The sequence below is a fragment of the Contarinia nasturtii genome, unplaced genomic scaffold (assembly GCF_009176525.2).
Source record: "Contarinia nasturtii isolate CC-2019 unplaced genomic scaffold, AAFC_CNas_1.1 Cnas_scaffold_1371, whole genome shotgun sequence".
Classification (NCBI taxonomy): domain Eukaryota; kingdom Metazoa; phylum Arthropoda; class Insecta; order Diptera; family Cecidomyiidae; genus Contarinia; species Contarinia nasturtii.
The window spans coordinates 1,203,745-1,224,832 of NW_022198708.1; the positions used below are offsets into that span (position 1 = coordinate 1,203,745).

The 21,088-nt window shown below is 34.8% G+C and overlaps 1 protein-coding gene across 3 annotated transcripts in view; it reads right to left on the reverse strand.

The window, feature by feature from the left end:
- LOC116345773 (diuretic hormone receptor-like) overlaps positions 1-18,117 on the reverse strand; it is a 90,375-nt gene extending 72,258 nt beyond the window's left edge. For all 3 annotated transcript variants that reach the window (XM_031775447.1, XM_031775446.1, XM_031775449.1), the window contains exons 1-2: positions 17,985-18,117; positions 17,411-17,649 (exon numbers count right to left, since the gene is read on the reverse strand). In XM_031775447.1, coding sequence (XP_031631307.1) covers positions 17,411-17,649; positions 17,985-18,022 — 277 coding nt within the window. In that variant the 5' untranslated portion in view covers positions 18,023-18,117. The remainder of the gene's footprint in view (positions 1-17,410; positions 17,650-17,984) is intronic.
- Positions 18,118-21,088: the final 2,971 nt, after the last annotated feature.

Here is a 21,088-nt window from a genome sequence, read left to right on the forward strand (position 1 = left end):
TGAACATTTTCGACGTGTTCCCGCAAAGTTTGTAAACGAATGAACGATTTTTCGCACATTCCACACTTCTAAATTTCAGGGAAAAAATGAAAGTAAAGCACAAAGAACAACCAATAATGAATCAAAAATATAAAAATGTAAAAATTAAGAAAAAAAGTCACAGTAAAATGATGATTAATAAAAAAAAGCAAAATTACTTTTCGCATGTTTAATGCACAGCATGCTATCACACAGCCCACACAAAACAGTGGCGACAGTATTGTTTTTGATAGGTTTGAAACCAGACTGAATGGGCAATTGGGCATGTACAGAATACATATATTTGAATTCTTCTGTAGTTTCTACTATTTGTTCAGCAGATGTCGCTATTATTTTGTGTAATTTTGGGTCTTCACGTTTTTTTGTTTTTGTATGAAATTTGACAATTGATAGCACGCAGTGGTTTAATGTTTATAGTTGAAACACAAACACCTAATTGCCGGTTTTACAAATGTCAAAAAATAGTTGTCACATATATACAATCTGTCTGAAGTTGGCTCTCACAATACACAACTTATAGGTTGGTGGCGCTAGGAGTAAGTTTTTTTGAGTGCTTGCTTTTGATATTCCTACCCGGAGTAATAAACACGTTCATCAAGAATGTAATTGTATGCCAACATGCACAACTATTGAATACGGTTCAGATGTCGACCGATTGCCATTCAATGGAACGATCATAAGAAATGTCCTTAAAATTGAAGACGAAGGGTATGAATCCGTTTCTCATTTAAAACGATTATTGAGTTAAACCTAAATGGCGCTTGTATTCAATTTTAGTCAAGAGTTGTCAAAATTAATCATCTTCTTTCGAGATCAAAACGAGCCATCCGAAAAACGACTAGAAGTGTACACAATATCGGATTTTATGGCGATTTGTGGCGGTCTGCTTGGACTATTCATGGGCCTTTCGGCATTGAGTTTTGCCGAAATAATTTATCCTAGGGGAAATGATCTATTCGCGAATGGACAAAACTTATTAGTTGTATGATAAAGTCGTCATTTTAGTAAAATAATTCAAAAAATTCGCATACAATTCGCAAGCTATTCGCAAAAAGTTATCACAATCAAACTATATAATATACGCTTGCAAACGAACCAAGTGAATAGCAGCGACGCAAGAAAACGAAGAGAGTGAATAGCAGCAACGGATAACATTTTTTCTTTCGTTCGTTGTCGCTATTCACTCATTTCGTTTTCGTGCGTCGCCGCTATTCACTTGGCTCGTTTACAAGCGTTCACAATTTGATACATACAAAACATACAAATTTTGCGAATTGTCTTACGTTCATAGCGTTTTGTTTGCGAATTGTTTTTTAAATCACAACTTTACTGGCCCATCGCTTACAAATCATTTCGCATAAAATTCGCAAAATATCGAATAATTCGCTATTTTCTGATCGAGATCCGATCCCCTAGAATTTATCTATCGACGCTTCGTTTTTATTGGACAGTTCGGCTTGGAAGAGTCACAAATGCCGAAGGAATACCATCCAACGTCAGAATGATCAATGTTGCTCCAACTGATCAATCCAATGATTAAAACTTAGACGCACTGATAAAGGGTTTATAGAAAAGGTACCAATTACTATATACTGCTACAAATGTTGACTATGACCAAACTAATAGTTCTTTATTTTTCGTTGTATTTAGGAGAATGGGTGGTTTTAAAAACCAATTATTGTTCAAACCACCACACTTGTGTTTTACAATAGATATTGTGAAAATAAGAAATTTAACATGTTTTTAAGTTATCAACACTGACAGTATATTTTGTTTAACTTTTGGTTTATCACATCCACAAAAATCCCTTCCAATCAAATAGTACTGTGTGATGCAAAATTTGGCCAAAAATCCAAAAATGTAGTGAAAGAATTCAAACAAGCATTGTACGTTTAACGCATCAGACTGAATGATGAATGTCATTCAAGTTAATAAAACGAACGAATGTCGTCAAATAACAACAACATTAATGAAAATTATTTTTTTCTGCAGCAAATTGCAAATGAATTTCGTAACCATTTCAGTAAAAAATAAAAGGAGGAGCATTGATTGACGATCTTGAATATTTGGAAGATGGTTTTCGTTTTAAAAATTTCGTTTTCAACTGAAATCGTCTGACAGTTTTAGAAGAATGTGTGCATTAGAGATGCGGTGCTATTTTTTTCGCGAACATTTTCAAAGTTATTTTGTTTCATTTTTGTTTTGAAATCACCAGAGAAAAGAAAGTACATCGTACCGAAGTAAGAATGGAAACGACGAAACACGAGTGAAAAGTATGCGACAGTAAAATGCGAGCGAAGCGCTAATAATAATTTGAATTAATTGAACCATCAAACAGACCTCACAAGTAGACATTTATTAAATCTAAGCCATTCTTAACATTTCAGTGTGTTGATTCACTGTTTAATATAATATTGTTGATACACACATAAAGCAGCATGCACTCTGACATGATTTAAGTTTCGCTGTGCTTTGTTATTGTTGTGGCACTTTTTTTCCTTCGTCACATTCGCGGGAAAAGTAAATCGCCCAAGACGAATGATTTGCTTGTTTTTCTTTTTCGCTCAACGTTTCGTTTGGACAAGCAAACGTTGTAACCGTTTTATAAATTGGATTTATTCATACGAACTGCAATGGTTCGCTCACACACTTACGTCAATATAAATTTTATTTCTAGCTTAAGCTTTAGTCAGATGCATCTCTTATTGCATTTATGCCATCGTCATCACGATGTTTCTGCTTGTTTTGATGGACGATAAACGCTCTATGAAGGATTAAGAAAGCGTACAATGAGAAGGTCAGCACCGATTCTACGTACAGCTTTTAATAATTTATAATGCTGGAATTTATCTATATCAATTCGAATAGCTAAGCTACATGAACAATGATGATGGCGGTGATGAGGATAATGCAGCAGCAATTTTTTCATCCAAACACTTTTTTATTCATGGAAAATAATTTTTCTTAGCGCATCAAGATTAAAATTCTTCGAATAAAATGAAATCTTACAATTCATTCAATTTTGTTGACTTTTATTGCGGGATTATTTTGATGGGATTTACATTTTTTCTTCCCAATGACAAAAAAATTGATTTGAATTGATTTGAATTGATTCGGTTTTGAAAGTTAAACAGAGAAACAAGAAATAAAGTTTCGAATTCCAGCCATTGAATCGAAATTGAGAAAATCACTTCAACCAAAGTTAAGTCAACTTGACTAAAGTTCAATTTATTGACGACAAAAAAAAATTATTTCCCTTCGTTTTCAACATTGATTTACCATGTTCGAAACTAGTTAAGAATTTGAACAATTTTTGGTTGCTTTTTTCGACATCAAATTGCCCATAGCGTCCACCATTATGCTGACTAAATATTATTGGTTCGAAACAAAAAGAAAACACTTGCAAACTTACTTCGATTGAAAGAAAAACCGGAAGAGAGTACTTTTTTTCAGAAATGGACCACCAGTCGTGTTGCTTAAAATATATCGTTTCAGGGTATAATAAAATGCGATACTCGCAATATTCTAAAACAATGCAAACATTTGTTTCGATGAACGTTTCAATGGAAAACTCGGTACGGCATGATGATATAAAAAACGGGGCTTGCCTGTCGAATGTTTCGAAAGATTTATGAATATTTTATATCGATGTGTTTGTCTGGGTTTTTATTTCACTTGTCGACCAATCGATTGAAAGACGCGCGAATTTTTCAGCGTATACTTAAGTTATAACACACAAAAAAATGCCGGGCATTGCAACAAAAAACATTCTAAAAATAAACATAATCGGAAACTATGCGATCCCACATCGATAGATGCGACTAATAATAGTAATAAAAAAGAAAAACAAAGTCCATGACATTGAGATGAAAATTATCTGGTTGTTTTCTTTAGTTTTTCTTGCATGGTTTGTTCAATTTGGTTCCGATTTATCGAAGCGATTTGGATAAAGAATTTTTCAACATATATATAAATAATCGGAAGCAAGAGAGCTTAGTCTAATCGACAAGTTGTAAATTATGATGCGCGGTTTTGCACTCTTATTCGCTATCTCTTTTTCTTTCTTTCTCTCTCTCTATCGTTTCCTCTGTTTAGCTTCCTTTCCTTAATTTCATAACGCCCGCACAAACAAATGCCAAAGCTCTATTTGACCTTTCGATGGCGATGGCGATGGCTACACGGCAAATAATGTTATTTTCTCTGTTTTCGATAACTCGTCATGCCGATCAATCGATTCGTATTGAAAAAATACAGATAAAATCCATTTGAGACGAAACAAAATAAACATTATCAATATGTTTTGAATTCGTTGTGTTTTTTTTATATTTTCGTGCATTGTTGGAGCTCATGGGCACCATGCGAAACTGAATCGAGCGCGTTTTTTGTCCAATGCAACAGTACACACAGAGAGAGCGTGAGCGATATCTAGAGCAAGAGAGAAGGAGAGAAACGCACAACTGATCGATGAAATCGTACAAGCTCAAGTGTAAATCAGTTGCCAGATGAACGAAGCATTGTATTTTCTCAAATATGTATGATTTTGTTGTGCGAGAGCGGCCAGAAAAAATGTACACATTGGGAATTAGGTTCATATATCAAATTGATTTATTGAAATTTGAAATATAAACGATTTCATTAGCGAAAATTGAAAACATCTACTGTGCACAGATACAATCTGTGTTGTATGTGCATGATTGGCGTTTTGCAAAAGGCAAAGTTCAATGGTCTTCTTTTTTGTACAACATGTGAATTCATGGTATTCCGAATGGAATTCATCAAGCTTTGTTGCTGCTGTTGTTGTCTCGTTTGTATTGAAATGACAATCATATTGTCAATTGAAATGAACAAGACTGACTGAATCTATTTTTTGGGAAATTTTGTGTGAAAAAATAGTTAATATTCACATTTTTCTATTTCTTTTTCTATCGAACTTTGCTTGTACTCTCGTCAATAACTTTAACCCCGCTTTTTGTCTGCTTCTCTTCCTTTTGTCAACCCAAATGGTTGTAACGTATGCGGATCCCTTCGTTTCCTTTTTTTCCCGTAAATCATTGATTTTTTTAGCCAATTTTCTCATTACAATGAATATATGCAAAATATTTCATTCGTATTAAACGACCATTTGTTCGCTTCAATGTCCAATTAAATGATGATTCAATTGCGCTATAAACGGCCCTCGCTTTTATTGACAACGGCGACAACGTTGACTCATTCCTTATTCATTCGTTCCTACGTTTTTTACTTCTTCTGTCTTTCCCATTTTATTGCATACATTCAACTTGCGAACTTTTCAACAACTCCGTTGTCCGAACTTTAATAAGCAATAAAATTAAATCGTAATGTTTTCGAATTCTCTATTTTCCGATTATGTGCAGAGAATAGTGGAATCGATATAATAAATGCCAACAGAATGATGCATATCAAAATGGCAATGCACACGCGACCACGCACAGATTGAACGACAATTTACAATTTGGTACGGTCATTAATAATAATCGAATAGTTGATCGTTAAATATTTATTGTCGTTATTTGCAATAACTTCGAAGCAAACAGCAGCTAATCCAACAACAAATGGTCTCGCACATACGACTGTAAATGTACGAAAGACAAAATGGGAAACGAAACAGAGCAGATGGCAATAAGGAGCATAGAAAAAAGGACGCAAAACTCCAATTTCACTTAATATAAAATCCTTTTATTTACTTGCTTACCGACTACAAATCACTAACCATACACAATGGACGGAGATAGTGGGCGTGTGAGAGAGAGAGAGAGAGAGAATTTGATTTGTTTGAACGCACATTATTAGCTTTTGTTTTGTCAATGAGCAAGATAATTCGTATGACTTCTTCTTTCTCAGTGATTTTCAATGATTTCAGCAGTTGCAATGTGGTGCTATGGTCGATCTTGTTCCACTTTTCGAATGAAGATTAATTCATTCATTCGATGTATTCAATTGGAAAAATGTCGGTTGAATAAAAGAAATCAATGCAATTACGTGGCTATTTTCAACGTAAATGCATGAACTCGTCCTTGTACACCGAATGCTTGTAAATGAATTTTGCCTCACAAATATTAAAAGGCAAGAGGTAACGAGTAAATCTCGTTGAAATTACTACTATCATTCATCAAAACTAAATTGAAATGTATCTCTTTTCGTAAATCACTTTAGACCCGTTGTAATCTTGGGAATTCTTTTTAATTCCGCTTTGGAGATTCTGTTTTCAACGCCGCGTTGATGTTAAAAAACCAGAATCCGTTGAAATTGGTCGTGATTTGAATCAAAATGACACAGATTCCAGATTGTTTTCAATGCGGACATTCCTCTTGACAATTATCTATTCTGCTTATGTTTTCTGTGTACATTTTCGTCAACTACCAAACAATTTCGAATTGAATGAAACATGTTCGGTTACGATTTAAATAAGGCATTGTTTGGTGAGAAATCTAACATTTCAAACAATGAATAGCCTGCATATCGTTATAAATTAGAGTAAAACCATCATTAAAACGAACAGTGAAAAAAAAAAATCTAAAAAAGGTTGGATACAAAGTAGATTAATTTCAACTTCCATTTCTCCAGCATATTAATTTTAGTGTGAAGTTTTGCGTTGGTCATGGCCGATTTTGTTATTAGATTTAATTGATTGCATGTCCAAATTAATCCGTTGGAAGCGATTGGACGAGAATAACAATTTACGTCTAACTTACATACTGATCAGGGGCACCAAAACATTGAATTTAAATGACATAACATTTCTCCGTTTTTGAAGATGACTCAATATGTGAATCGTTTCAATGCACCTTACACAAAGAACGATCGTTAAGAATCGAAGAAGATCCAATTAACACTCGTAATGCTCTTTGTGGTACATTATATGCACATTATGTGCACGTATGATACATGTACGTTTAAGGTGCATAAAATGTGCATAGAATGTTGCAGAAAGAGCATTACAGAATTGTTGGTTACTTGGGAGACTGAACATAATAGTCCCTGGCAAAATCTATACGAGGTGTTTGCAAGAGTCAATTGATGACCTTTTTTCACAGCAATGAAACGACAACAACAATAACACATATTTTTACTGTCAAAATATTGATGTCAAATGGTGTCGACATTGGTGACGGTATTTTGAAACAGACTGTGTAATCCATATTCATCGTATATGATCCTATGTAAAGTTCTATACTTGATCTAGTTCACATTGACGGTTCAAATCGTTTATGTTCACTAGCGTGGACATGGACTGTGTGTTTCTTGTTGTAATGTACAAGTATAGTAACATGGCGTCGTTCAAATAAATTTAAAAATCCATCCACTCTTGTCGACACCATCTAGCACGGTAGTAGGGATTTCATTGCTGTGCCTTTTTTAGGTCCTCAGGAATAAAGCTTTCTCTATTGGCTAAAAAAGCTTTCTCTTTCAGAACCCTCATCGATGATATAAATAAATTTAGGCGAACGATGCACCCTAATTGTTACCATATTAGAATGTACATTGATCGATATTAAAATAGAATTGGTCGCAGACATTTGTACTGTAGCTATGTTTCGAGCTATTTTATTTATTGAAATCAATATTTGGTGAAAGCAATTGCTCACATTGCTGAATCTTCTAATTGGATTCGTCGCTTTCCTTTCTCGCACCTATTCCTACTTCTTTCTCAAAATCTCACATTCACGCGCATCTTTTTCCATTCATTTTAATGTCTCTTTATCTCCAACGTCAATGACGATAATCATTAAAGTGATTTTATTGATTTTCAATAATAATAATCACCCAAATAAACGGTAGCTTTGTCATTGTGCTATATTTCGGTTTTTGCTCTTTTTTCGTAAATGGATGCAATACGATTAGATTATATGCATATGACATACTAAAAGCAATTTACCGCAAGATATTTAGTATTTGAATGGGTGTGTGTGCGATATGAATTGTTTCTTTTGTTTGGTGAAGCGTTTGCATATTTCACGATGGTCAGTGTTAATAATAACGTGCACAAATATGTTTTCTATGGATTTTCGGACGTAAAGCCCTATTATGTTGATGAAAAAAGGTTGCAAAAGAGTCAACGGGATGGATGAAAATGGCGATTTGTATGCTCGTGCTAGCCAAACTCATTTCAGCACAAACAAATAAAGACCCAAACAAAGCCATACACGCACGCCTGATTTCACCTGAATTTGAATCTCCGGACTACACATATAATCGCAACTCATTCGATTAGATTGATTCAATATGATCATATGGTGCAACAATGACATTTCCACCGCCCTATAATCACTGTGGGTGGGCTCGAAATGCAGTGTATTATCTAGTAATATAACTGGGACAATTCATTCGATTCTGTAAATCAAGAAATTGATTCGAATTAAAAGATTTGGTTTAAAAATTAAGCATCAAATGTCCATCGTAATGGATACCACACAATTGGGTGTGTTTTTAATGAAATTGATGACACTTTTCATTAGTTGGTCTTAAAAATATGTATGCTTGAACTGACCATACCTTAAAACTCATTTCATTCACAAACAAATAAGAAGCCATACACGCACGCTTATTTTCACCTGAATCTCCGGATTACTAATCTCATATTGTTGTTATATACTATCTCATACTCTCACATCATGAGCTGAAGTCGCACGTCTGTAAAAATGTCTCGCATTGAGTAAAATGCTATGAATAATCGGCTCATGATGCGTCACAAAAACATAACAAAAACTATGACCTAGCCTTTCCACACTTTCCTTCTTAAATACACACACACATTTTCTCTCTCACAAACAAACAAAAGTCATTCCTTAAATAGTTTCGCTTCTCCATTTGAAAAAGGAAACAAAGAACGTATAAAATGATTGGGTCAGTGAGTTTGTATTCCGCTTTGACTTTTTTCTGTTCATTTAAGCGATTCGGCATCTTAGCACGCCGAAAACATAGCTTGATGGTAAATGCTGTGCGTCTGTCAATTGATTGCATCCGTTTTAATGACCATTCATTTGTATTGAAGCAAAGATTACACATCTTAAGCATAAGTAACATAAACATCGTGTGGTGACCACGGTAAAACTTGATACCGCATTTGTGACCAACATGGAGAACGAATGACTAAGAATTGAGCTAACCATAATAATAATCACGTCATCACATAAATAAAACCGAGATTCATTCAGGTCGAATTCTTCTGCAAAATGACCATGCACGGAATGACTTCAAATCTTCTAAGTGTACATACCCCGAATACATAATAGTGAAAGTGAATTCGTTAGATTTGTGGCTGACTTATTGAATTGAGCGAAAGTGACTTCGAGTGAGAAGACATACAAAGGACACGCATGCACACGCATCAAAAGAAAGAATGTCAACAAAAATGAAAACATTACACAAAAACCAATCACAATTTACGATTGTTCACAATCGCATCAATATCGATAAATAGATAATTTCCGTGTAAGAATGACAGTGGGTGCGCGAGCGTTGCTCGCATTCGATATGTACGGATCGATTGTGTTTGGATATATGGCATTGGCAATGTTGTGTTGATATATGCGATAAGCTTTTCGTTGTTATCATCATCTTTTGCCCGTGTCGAATAGATTTTCGGTCTACTCAACAACCGTCAATACACACTTATTCGGGGGCCGACAACAAACGACCATAACGTATATACTTTTTGTAAACACATTACTTCATATGTCTTCCGTTATTTTTCTCCATCTTTGCCATAATTCGACGTCTTTCGGCACACAATTATTATTGAGATAAATGAGAATATCCGCGTTTACAACCCCACAAAAATTTAGCCATCAAATGTGTGTGGGGGGATACATTAGAGTATCGCCGGATAAAGAGGCGAGGGAGAGTTATCGGAATGAAACAATACAGAGCCGAATAATAAAACGGAAAAGCCACAGACTGAATGAGAGTAAAAGAGAGAAAATGAGATAGAGAGTGGGAGAGATAAAAAGTGAGAGAAGAGAAAGGAAGATAAACTACACGAGGAAAGAACCAAACGGCTGGTAAGAAGTAATTGAAAGAAAGCATCCACAGAGAGTACAAAAAATGTCGAGTAAAAGTGAGAAAAAAACACACAAATGCGACACATTCCTTTTCAAATGGCAAAGATGTTTTAAACACATGCTTTGCCAAAATAAAGCCAAACACATTTTCTCTCTTTCACTCGTTCGCTCGTTCACGCGGCGTATGTGTGAGATTTATATCGAAGATAAAAAGCGTTTTGTAATTTTCATTTGACATTATGGTACTAGACACAAAATCCCATTCCTTTTGCCATCATTTTACAGTGTACGCCATACGCCGTGTGTTTTGTGAAATTCGTATGCTCATGGAATTGGAACAAGTGGCAGGCTTCAAGCTGAAAAGTCTTTAAAAAAAATTCACTTTGGTTTTTGGCTAATCCGTAATTTAATTGAATAGAATCGAGTGTGTTTGTGTCGGTTTGTGTCTGAATATCTGTGTTTTAAGTGAAAAAAGAAACAAACTCTCGCCACCAAATTACAAACAACAAACTCGACGTTTATTGATAAAAACGAACGAAAAGATGCTTCAAACTTTTTTCCCACCAGTGAGAATCGAATATTTTTGCACATTGAATTTTGTGTTGATTTGATGGTTTTTTGTTCGGATACAAATATGTTTGTGCAGGCAACATTTGGCAATGTGTGGTCTTTGAAATATTACATTTTCACCAAACATTGCATAAAATGCAAATATTTTCTGAAGTAAATCATAAGAAAAACAAGCATTATACACGTTTTCATTACGTAGAATTTGCAGAGGCGATTGCATGTTGTAGCCTTTAACACAAGTCGTTGACAACAAACCAAATACATTCAAAGGGTCATTAGTAACATGTGAATTTGTGTGTTTGTGTGTGTGTGTGACTAGATCAAAAGTGAGGCAAATATGTACACAGATTTTCACACAAAAAAGCTTCAAGTGTGGACATTGGACACTATCATGGTGCTTTTTTGATGGTAACCATGCTGATTGTGAATTGATAGCTTAATTTAAGTACCTGATTGAAATCGAAATCAAAAACAACTTCCATTTTAGCCGAATTGAAATGAATGGGTTTACGATTTATGTATAAAGGGTTCAAAGATTGAACAACAAGAGACCGCATACAAATTGTTCCAAGGCACGTACCATATTCTCGGTTTTATCTTGATCAACAATGGTCGAAATTTTGCATTTGCTGCAGAAATTCGTCGTAAATAATAAGAGCTGTAAATAACAAAATCAAAATGAACAAAATGCCATTGGCCATTGGGATTGGGCCATTGTGGATATGGCAATGGACATTCATTTCGGTGGAAAAGTGATTTTTGTACTGATTTTATCGATCAGAAAGAGAGAAAGAAAAAGAAAGGAAGAGAAAGAGAGCGATGGTTAAAGAGAGACATGCGATTGCTCTATTGACTGTAAATGTGTGGATATTTGTCGTCTTTACTGCTCATTTCACGTGACGAGACCATATCATAGATGCTTGATTGCACACAGTAACTCCCACACACGTTCTTTGTCATTCTCTTCGTATGTGTATGTGTGTCTTGATTTCTAGTTGATTTATTCGGATTACAGATTGTCTTGTTTTGTCATCGAGGATTTACTAACCGCATTATGTGATATGAATTTTATGCTCGATTGGCTCCTGCACACACAATACAGTAATTACAAATTTCGCATAAATTGTGATTTATCTCATCGCTTAATGACCAGATTGCACTTCTGTTCATTCTTCGTTTCATCACGATGTAAAATCTAACTTAGTTTTCGCACTTTTAAAACTAAACAATTTGCACGTCTATTAAAAATGAGTAAATTTGATTATACCATTTGCTGACGATCCAAATTTTGCAAATTACTGTTTGCCATAGACAAACACTGCTGAAGTGCTGGTGTCTATGTATATTGTATATGACCGAAAAATGGATCCGAACACAGAACCAAGTTTCTGTGTACAGACCAAGTTTAGACTGAGCATGTATCACACAAAAAAAGTCATATTTTTCTTTGAAGATACACATGGTTATCGAAATATTACATTTGAGTTAGTGTATAGGAATATAAATTAACCACGTGTAATGCACATGTGAAGCACGTTCTCGAGATAAAAGCGATTCCGAACTTCGGACACAATGGAAAAAAAGACTCTATTGAGTTCGATAAATTGCATGCCGACCGAACGTACAGACCGAAAAAGGGGCACGAAAAAAAAACTCACACGAAGGGATATAAGCAGCAGGTAGTAAGCAGTAGCTTTCATAGTGTCGGTGACTTGTCAGGCGAATTTTCCATTTCGTCGATGACATAAACATTGCACCGAATTAATTGTTTTCAATAATGCAACACATTACACGCCATCGAAATAATTGCTAAATACATTGAACACAAACGGCCATTCGCTACCATTATCACGGACATTTTACCATTAAGTATGCACTTTCGCCTCCATACCAATTTTTAACAAAAAAAAACAGGTGATGAAAACCTCCAGTGCAATTTTATCGGTGAAATTTTCGATATAATGCACTTTACACGATATGCGTGCCGACTAATTGGAAAACCATTCGAATCAATTTTTAATTGATGGAAATTGCAATAGTAAAATATCCGAAACCATTCAGGCGCACATGAATCGACATTTTAAGACCAATCAAGCGAAATTGATTGAAATCTTTTTTGTTCACTTCTTAAAGTAACTGAATTATTTTTCACATTTTTGGATTTTTTCATATTTGATAAATTAAACGCGAATTTTTCGCACAGAGAAGGAGGGAATAGAGATGGAATTCACCTTTTTCCACTACTGTGGGTACTATTGTGGTGCTAAAAGTACCATCATCACTTATATTCTGAACAGATTTGTACATACTGCAAAATGTTTCAACAAAATGCAGCGACTTTGGAATGGTTTCTTCGTATTTTCTAATGAAAAAAGTGCAATTAAAGCTGACGCCGTCGGTAAAAAATTCAAACATTTTGAAATTCCCAACATTCTTCATTAAACTAAACAATACAAAAGAGATCTCGGACTCAATACCTCGTAAAAATCGCCCACTCATTTTTCTCGCAATCATTCAACACAATTCAAACTAAACAAATTATATGTGATCATTTTTCAGCGGTGAAAATGATTCGGATTAGATCATGTCTGATGCGAAAAAGTTAAATTCATAAAGGTGAAATACTTTGTGTTTCTTTTGTGTTACAATAACAGTTGCACATAACATTTTCAACGTTTATTACTATTTAATTAGCATTGTGAGTGAAGGCTTGTCATTCAATCCAATTTCGATTCCGACACAGCGGGCGAAGAGAAGGTGATATTTTCTCTCTTCGAAGGCTTGACATCAACGGTGCACAATCCAACCGCCCAACATTGTATATGCGCTTGATTATATTTATAGCACGTTGAGCTTTATTGGATAGACAGTAGACACACTTCCAACGATAAGGGAAACTATTTTCCACCTCTTTGTTTGCGTTGTAATAATTCACAAATTATACTTTTTGCCATGTTATTAAATCAATATTTGTTCAGACACGCGCTTCTTTTAATATAATTTAACTGGTTAATTTTTTGTTCTTTGGGTCGTTATGTCAGTGTGACGACGGTTTCTTCAAAGAAAGTGGCACCTTTCGAACAATATATCGTTCAACATCGCAAAAAATGTCCTTCAACAAATTATTATGAATAAAGTAATTTTGTCGCTTGACAGTGTCATTGCCATTGTCATACGTTCTCTTTCTCTCTTATTCTCTTCACTCTTTGTTTCTTTCGGTTTTTCTCACTGAATTCGATATATGTTTTTGCGACATCAAATTTGTTGTCATTTTTCTATCGATAGCATATTTTGACATTGTTTGGGGTCGGATTTGGGTGACCAAAACAAAATATGAACGGCATTTTTCGTCTATTATTTATTTATCATGTCGAAAATGTGTATTTTTCACCCTCTCCTGCTCTCTTTTACTCTCTTTCTCATTGCGTAATTTTTGTGATTGTATTTCATTATTCGTCCATTATCGTTCATATTGTCTTGGATTCCATTTGTTGTAAATGCACATTCAATTTGTCTTCGTTAACATTGCCTGATTATATTTTTGCCTTCCAATTCATCGGAGTTACCCATACAATTTCATCGAATCGAAGACACCAATTTGGATTTGATTTGATTTCGGCTCCATAACAGTGTCTTTCTCTCGATCTTATTGTGAGTGTATTTACAACAGTTGTGCCCTTCTTCAAAGTATTTATTGATCACGAAAAAATGCGATTTATACACCGTCATGCATGACTGGAAGCTGTCTCTTCTGTCGCTTTGATGGAATTAATGATGCATGTTATTGGGTTGCCGCTCAATGCACACTTTTCGCGCCTAAAAATCTCTCTTTTTTTGTGCATTTAAATTTATCGAAACATAATTTTTTTTCTCCGTCAAACGAAATTCGGAAAGAAAATTGCTTACGCAGTGTTAAGTGTTTAAGATGGTAGTAAATTTCAGTGATTTCCATTGAAAATGTGGCTTCGAATATATTCGAAATGCGATTTTAAATTTGGCTTGTTGAAGTGTACACTTGAGGCATGTAATGTTATTGATTTTCTCTTGAATTTATCTATTGAAACTTTGCAAATGCAATTGATAACAGCTATTGTGTAGCAGACAATGGAAAAAGTCGAACATTGTTTCAAGTTCGACAATCAGAGCTTTTGATAAGGCTCTACCAAAAGAACTTCTGACATTTTGATTGCGAGTATGTGTTAAAATTTATAAGTTTATATGTTTTGTGCCTGCGGCACACGAACTTTGTTAAAATCATAACAAACATTGTGTCAGAGATGCATCAAATTCTTGCCAATTAATCGCAAATTACTTTAAACTGACACATTTTATTTGTACTTTATAACAGCGATATTATCTACCATTATTTCACATGTTTATGTGCGGAGTCATTGGAGAAACAAATACTACTTTAAATTAATTAAGAAACAAATTGCAACCAGAGCATCGTGATTTGCTGCTGCTCAGCATATTGCTGAGAGCTGAGAAATGCTGAACTCGTGCGGCCAACGCATACGAAACAGATGACACGCACACATGCATTCTCCCCGTTTAAACGGTTATAAACAGTTGATTGGACGTTCAATTCAAAACTCAAAACTTAGTAACCAGTTGAGTTTGAAATTGTGTTGCGACCGACATATGAGAAAAACATCACGTCGCATCCCTCGTTATTTTGCTTACGTAAGTGAAAGCAAGAGATGAGATGCGACGTGCTGTTTTTGCTCTCAGTCTTTCATATATTCTGAAAGTGTACGTCTAACGCATACGAAACGGATGCACGATACATATTCCCCTTTCACTTCGTCTGTTCGCTGGTATTGTACCGGCAATAGCGTCAACGGCAGCACATACGAAGCTAAAGGGGAATATGTATCGTGCATCCGTTTCGTATGCGTTAGCCGCACGAGCTCAGCATTTCTCAGCTCTCAGCTATATGCTGAGCAGCAGCAAATCAAGATACTCTGATTGCAACTTGAACTAGAAAAGAGCAATACCATTTTTGTTGCAATTTTACTTCTAGAATAAGGTGGTGGAAAAGTGATGGCTTTGAAAATTCATAAGGTCCGATTGGTTTCTATTTAACTCGTATGAAAACTCGATCTGAATTTATCCCGCAATTATAGATGACGTTCGACAAAACAGCAGCATCGTTGAATTCAGTAATTGAAAACACAGTCGCAGAGCAGCGAAACAAACAACTACGCGCGCCGAAAACGTGCACCAATATGCACTCATTGGAACAAAAATGTGCCATTGATTGCACATTGAAGCACGTAGTCGGTGCGCGTAGTTGTTTGTTTCGCTGCTCTGCACAGCAGTAATGCACCACATCTGTGTTAAACATGCAAAGTTTATTTGAAAAAAACATTTCACACGTGATCCGTGAAATGTTTTTATAAGTCGACGATGTAATTGCTCTTGTGATTGTGAAGCGCTCGATTTGAGATATTGTTGATGATAGTGAAAGAGAGAAGATCATACAATATAGAACTGGTTAAAGATATCCGTTAAAACATTCTTCCATCGCTGGATATGTAAAAAAGACCTTGTTTTTTAAATATTATTTCACATCACAAATTTTCAAAAAATTACTCTGTATCTCCCGGAAGGTTAAGACGAAATATTCGAAATAGAATTTCGATTTTGTAACAATTTTGGAGGTGTGGTTTTTCAAAGGTGCTCTGAAAAGTTAGCTAGGACACTGATCTAGTTGCGCTACAGTAAACAAATTTTGTCCGTTTGTCCGTCCCACTTTAAAACTCGGACATTTTGAAAAGTGTCCATCCATTTCAAATCACTAAACAAAAAAGATGAAAGTGTCCAATTTGCGTTTGATATGTATCTTTATGCGTTGCAGAATAAGTGTATCAACCGTTTGATATTTAATGTGTACTAAAGTTGTTTTCCCCATTCTCATAGATGCGCATAATTTTTTATCGCTAAAAACGGCAATTATGTGCCAATAACATAATTTTCGCTATTCCCTGTTCCACTTTGCTCATTTTCAAATGAGATGAAATTGTTCCATTAAATCACTTTAACGAGATCCCATTTTATTTTTATTAATTGTATCAAAACGTAGCCGACTACTTTCAAAAGATTCAATCACACATTCCATATTGTGTACTGTAATTTAATAATAATTCAAATATTTTCATTGAAATGATAAGATAATAGTTAATGGATGCAATTTGTGCATGTGCACGTGCGCATTCAAAAGGGCTAACAATCGATTATTGTGTATGCACACATTCTACGGAAAACAATTTTGCCCCGACCAATTAGAAAACGCTCGATTTTGAGTGCAAAAATGTGTGATACTATCATGCACTGATAGAAGTGCAGTGATTCGAAGAAATTGCATGTGTCGCAATAAAATTATACCGAATTCATTCTTTCATCTCACAAAATGTGAATAAAGAAGCTAAGAGTACATTGACACTAAGCCCCCAGGTTCATTTGCAAGAGATCCAAGCGCAAGCCTTTTTATTGCATCAAAAATGGAAATTTTAATTGATACATAGAAAGAGGGTTAAAATCCAAATAAATTCCAAATAAAAACGCAATTGGCAACGGAACTGTTTGGTTCGGTCGACAAAAAAAAATTATCTGGTGAAATGTTATCAAAATGTCCACTTCTTTTGATACCTTTCACATTAGACACCGTTCGAGTTGAAGAAAAACAATTTAAAATGGTAAACAAAATGTGTCGGTCAAAGAGTAATTACAGCACAATATTTGTATCGATATAATAAGCTGTATGAGAGGTAACTTACCTGGGGATTCGTAATGGAAAATGATTTTCTTTTTGGAGTAGAGATGAAATTCGTGTTTTTTATTTTGTTTGTTTTGGTTGTTGTCACATGAATGGAGTATTTGGTTATACCGAAAGCACCAACAGCAATAAAAAATACACACACAAAATAACAGAGTGCCGAATTGGCGCGCGGTTTGATCAACAATCAACCGAAAAACAATAATTGAGTTACATACGCACTTAACAATTATACGTAGGCTGTAAAATGTCTATCGTTTTTAAAATCTATTTTCTATAATAAAGTCTATTAGTTTGGTGATTCGTCGTGCAATTTGCGTGCGAAAATTGCCCTTTTTTTCTTATTGATAATTTCTCTTTTGATTTGACACTCTTTGTGTTTGTTTTGAAATTTTCACGATTTTCTCGCGCCACGACTCTTTTTACCATTAGAGAAAAAAAGGCGGCTTTTTTTCAACCACACAAAAACCAATGACCGAATCGAAAAAAAATCAACAGAAATATTTAAATGAGGATTTAATTACGTTGATTTTTCTTCGTTTATGTTTCTTGGTTTTGCTTCAATTAATGCTAACGAGGTTCGTCGCTGAATTATATTGAAAATACGCGGCATGAAACACCGAACCGACGAAAAAAAATGTTCGTAACGAAATTGAATATATGTGTGTGGGTATATCGCAACGGCAAAGTCAGATGCCAACTGATCGAATCAACTGTTTACAGAAAACTGGCAGCCAAAACGTGCGTTCAAGTGATGGATTGTGTAGTCGTCATCGTCGTTGTCGTTGGTGTTGTTGGTGGCAAGAGAGCTAAATAGCTTGGATATGGATGTGCTCTATAGCATGCGTACGTATAATGTGCTGAAGTATTGTATCTCTCACTCATTCACTATATCTTTCCGTCGGTTTCATTCGTTCAATCGCCATCGTATTTGTGGGATAAAGTTCTGAACATACAAAACATTTGAGCAATGAGTACTATATCGTAGAACTCGCAAACGCGCGATACTGAGTGGCTCATTTCTCGCTTCTCTGTTTGTGAGTAAATCGGAGAATTGTCGGTATATCTCATTGAACAAAGATTGTGCAAAATCATATGAAACTGGTATCATTTACAATTGAATGCCATAAGCGAATACGATGCCGCACAGAGACAATTGTTTTCAAAACAATATGAAGAGAAAAGAGTGAAGATGATGATGATGAAGAAGAACAGTTCGCGACCAAACAAAAATGTCTGTTGAACTTGTTCGTTGAAATTGAATCGAGCGAGTGTCGAGAATGAGATGTGCATGTCTATCTGCGTTTTTATGTGATTTCTAATCTTTTTAAATAAATCACAGAATGCAATTGACTGTATGTCTTTCTCCGTATGTTACCGCTGTAAATCATGATATTTTTTTATATAAAAATGAACCTTTTTCTCGAGTGAGAGGGCGAAAGTGATTCAGACTACTTTGTAAATCTCACCTTTATCCTTTTTTCCTTTCGGTCCATGTATTTTCCAAAACACTTTTCGGATTGGCACTGTTTTCTATTTAAATTTTGATGACGACCGCTATCGATCAATAGAACCAATTGAAATTTTGAATAAATTCCAATTCGAAATTATGCCACACAATCGATATATCACGTTGTTTATATTGTACGCTCCCTTTTTTATCTATCTAAATTGGTAGACAGGGTGTGTGTGTGTGGATTAGTTTCGTCCTTTTTGCATGCAAACGTTCATATTTCAATCGATTCCATCTCACTATCCCAGTTTCGAAATTAGTTTATTTTCCTTCGAAACTAGAAGTGGTTCGATAATTTTAACGATAAGAACATGCATCGAGACATTTAAATTCTTTATACGTTTAATTAAAATGTTTTTCGATTGACCCGCGTATTTTTTGCAATTCGAATGCAAATCCGATGCCACCAATATTTGACCCACAAAGTTAAACGAATTTACTTTAAAACAATCTCTAGTCGGCATTATATTTCAAAATTGAGCGTTGACCACATTTTGAAACATTGGCATGATATAAGTTTGTTTTGTGTCGGTGTTTGTATGTGGAATTGTTCACTGTACATCTGCCTCTTTGGAATTTTACGACATAATTGCAAGCGAGCAATATTGCCGATAAACAAAAGGCTTCAAGCGCAACAATTTAATGGAATGTGCAATTACATGAATGGAGAGTTTTCGACCTGACTGCGCCCGTTTCAACAAAATGGGTAAAATATGAGGAACACTTTGAGAAGAAAATAGAAAAAAGAGGAACTAGCAAAAGAGAAAGGAAGAAAAAGAGAGCAATAGAAGAGATTGAGAGAGAGGTAGAGAGGAGGGATAGGTAGATAGATACATTAAGAATGAACGGAACATTATCAAATACAAAATTAGTAAATATTATAGAGATGGACGTCCAAGCATGGAAAGAGGGTTCTGAAAAGGATAGATACAAAACACACACACATTCGAGTGAAAAAAAAAAAACAAAACAAAGCAATTCGTTGAAAATGCAGACAGATTTTTACGCAAACTGATGATGCCGTTGTCTTTATTGGTGTCAGCCAATAAAATGGTCTATTTTTATATCAGAATTAGACTGTCCCGCAACAATCTTTGAACGATTTATATTGTTTGAACTCTGTCATTTTCATAGCAATTTTTTCTAACCCTTTTTCAATGACTGAATCCGATCAATTTTGACCGTATAAATGAAATCATCACCGTATAAATATCAACTACTTGAAAGCATTCTGGCATTTGTTTCACTAAAGTAATTTTTTTTTTTTGGAAAAAGACGGTACGGCATTATCATTCTCTATTATCGATACACCGGACTACACATCATATGAAAAATTATTCATGGGTGAAAGCGACCAAATTTCAGCCAAACACAATTTTAAGGGACAGTCTAATCAGAATGCCACATGGCCAAGCATCTCCGAGCATTAGAGACTGAGTAAGAAAACAATCATTTTTATCCGTACACTCTCTGGGTTAATTATTTTTAATAGAATAATAACACGATGTTTTGATATGTGTGTGGTGTGCTATTAGTAGGCCGAAAAGGATAGAACGGGAAAAAGAAACACATTGCAACTTTAATTAAACGCATGAATCAATTATTGAAGTGGGAGGGCCTCTCGATTCGATGGAAGTTTTGAACAAACTTTCAGATTTCAATCGCTTTTGCTCGACATTTCAATTGTAAATAATTTATTGATACAAATGATGATAGTTAACAGTATTTTCTTGAATGTGACATTATGTTGACTACTTTTTGCGGTATTTTTTTTAATAACAAGCACATTGATATTGCAATTGGACTGTTCCTATCGCTCTTTCTCTATCTCTTCTCATTCAATTTGTTTTCAGAACTAACCCGTGTTGATGTCATGTTATTGTTGCTATTATTTGATATTAATTCGTAGTATTTGTTGATATCAAAAACGATAAGCAAACAAATGTTTGAGCTTGTCACATAAGCATATATAAATTAATAAATTCCATAAATGAAACACACCGTATATACATAATTCTTCTCAACAAACGTGTTCATGTCTTATTGCGTTTTGGTTTTTCTCACAACATTTGACGCAGTATTTCGCAAGGAATATGCAATACCATTTGAAATAAATAATGTGTATGCCACACCAACCAATTTTTGTTCGTTAGTTTTATTAAATTG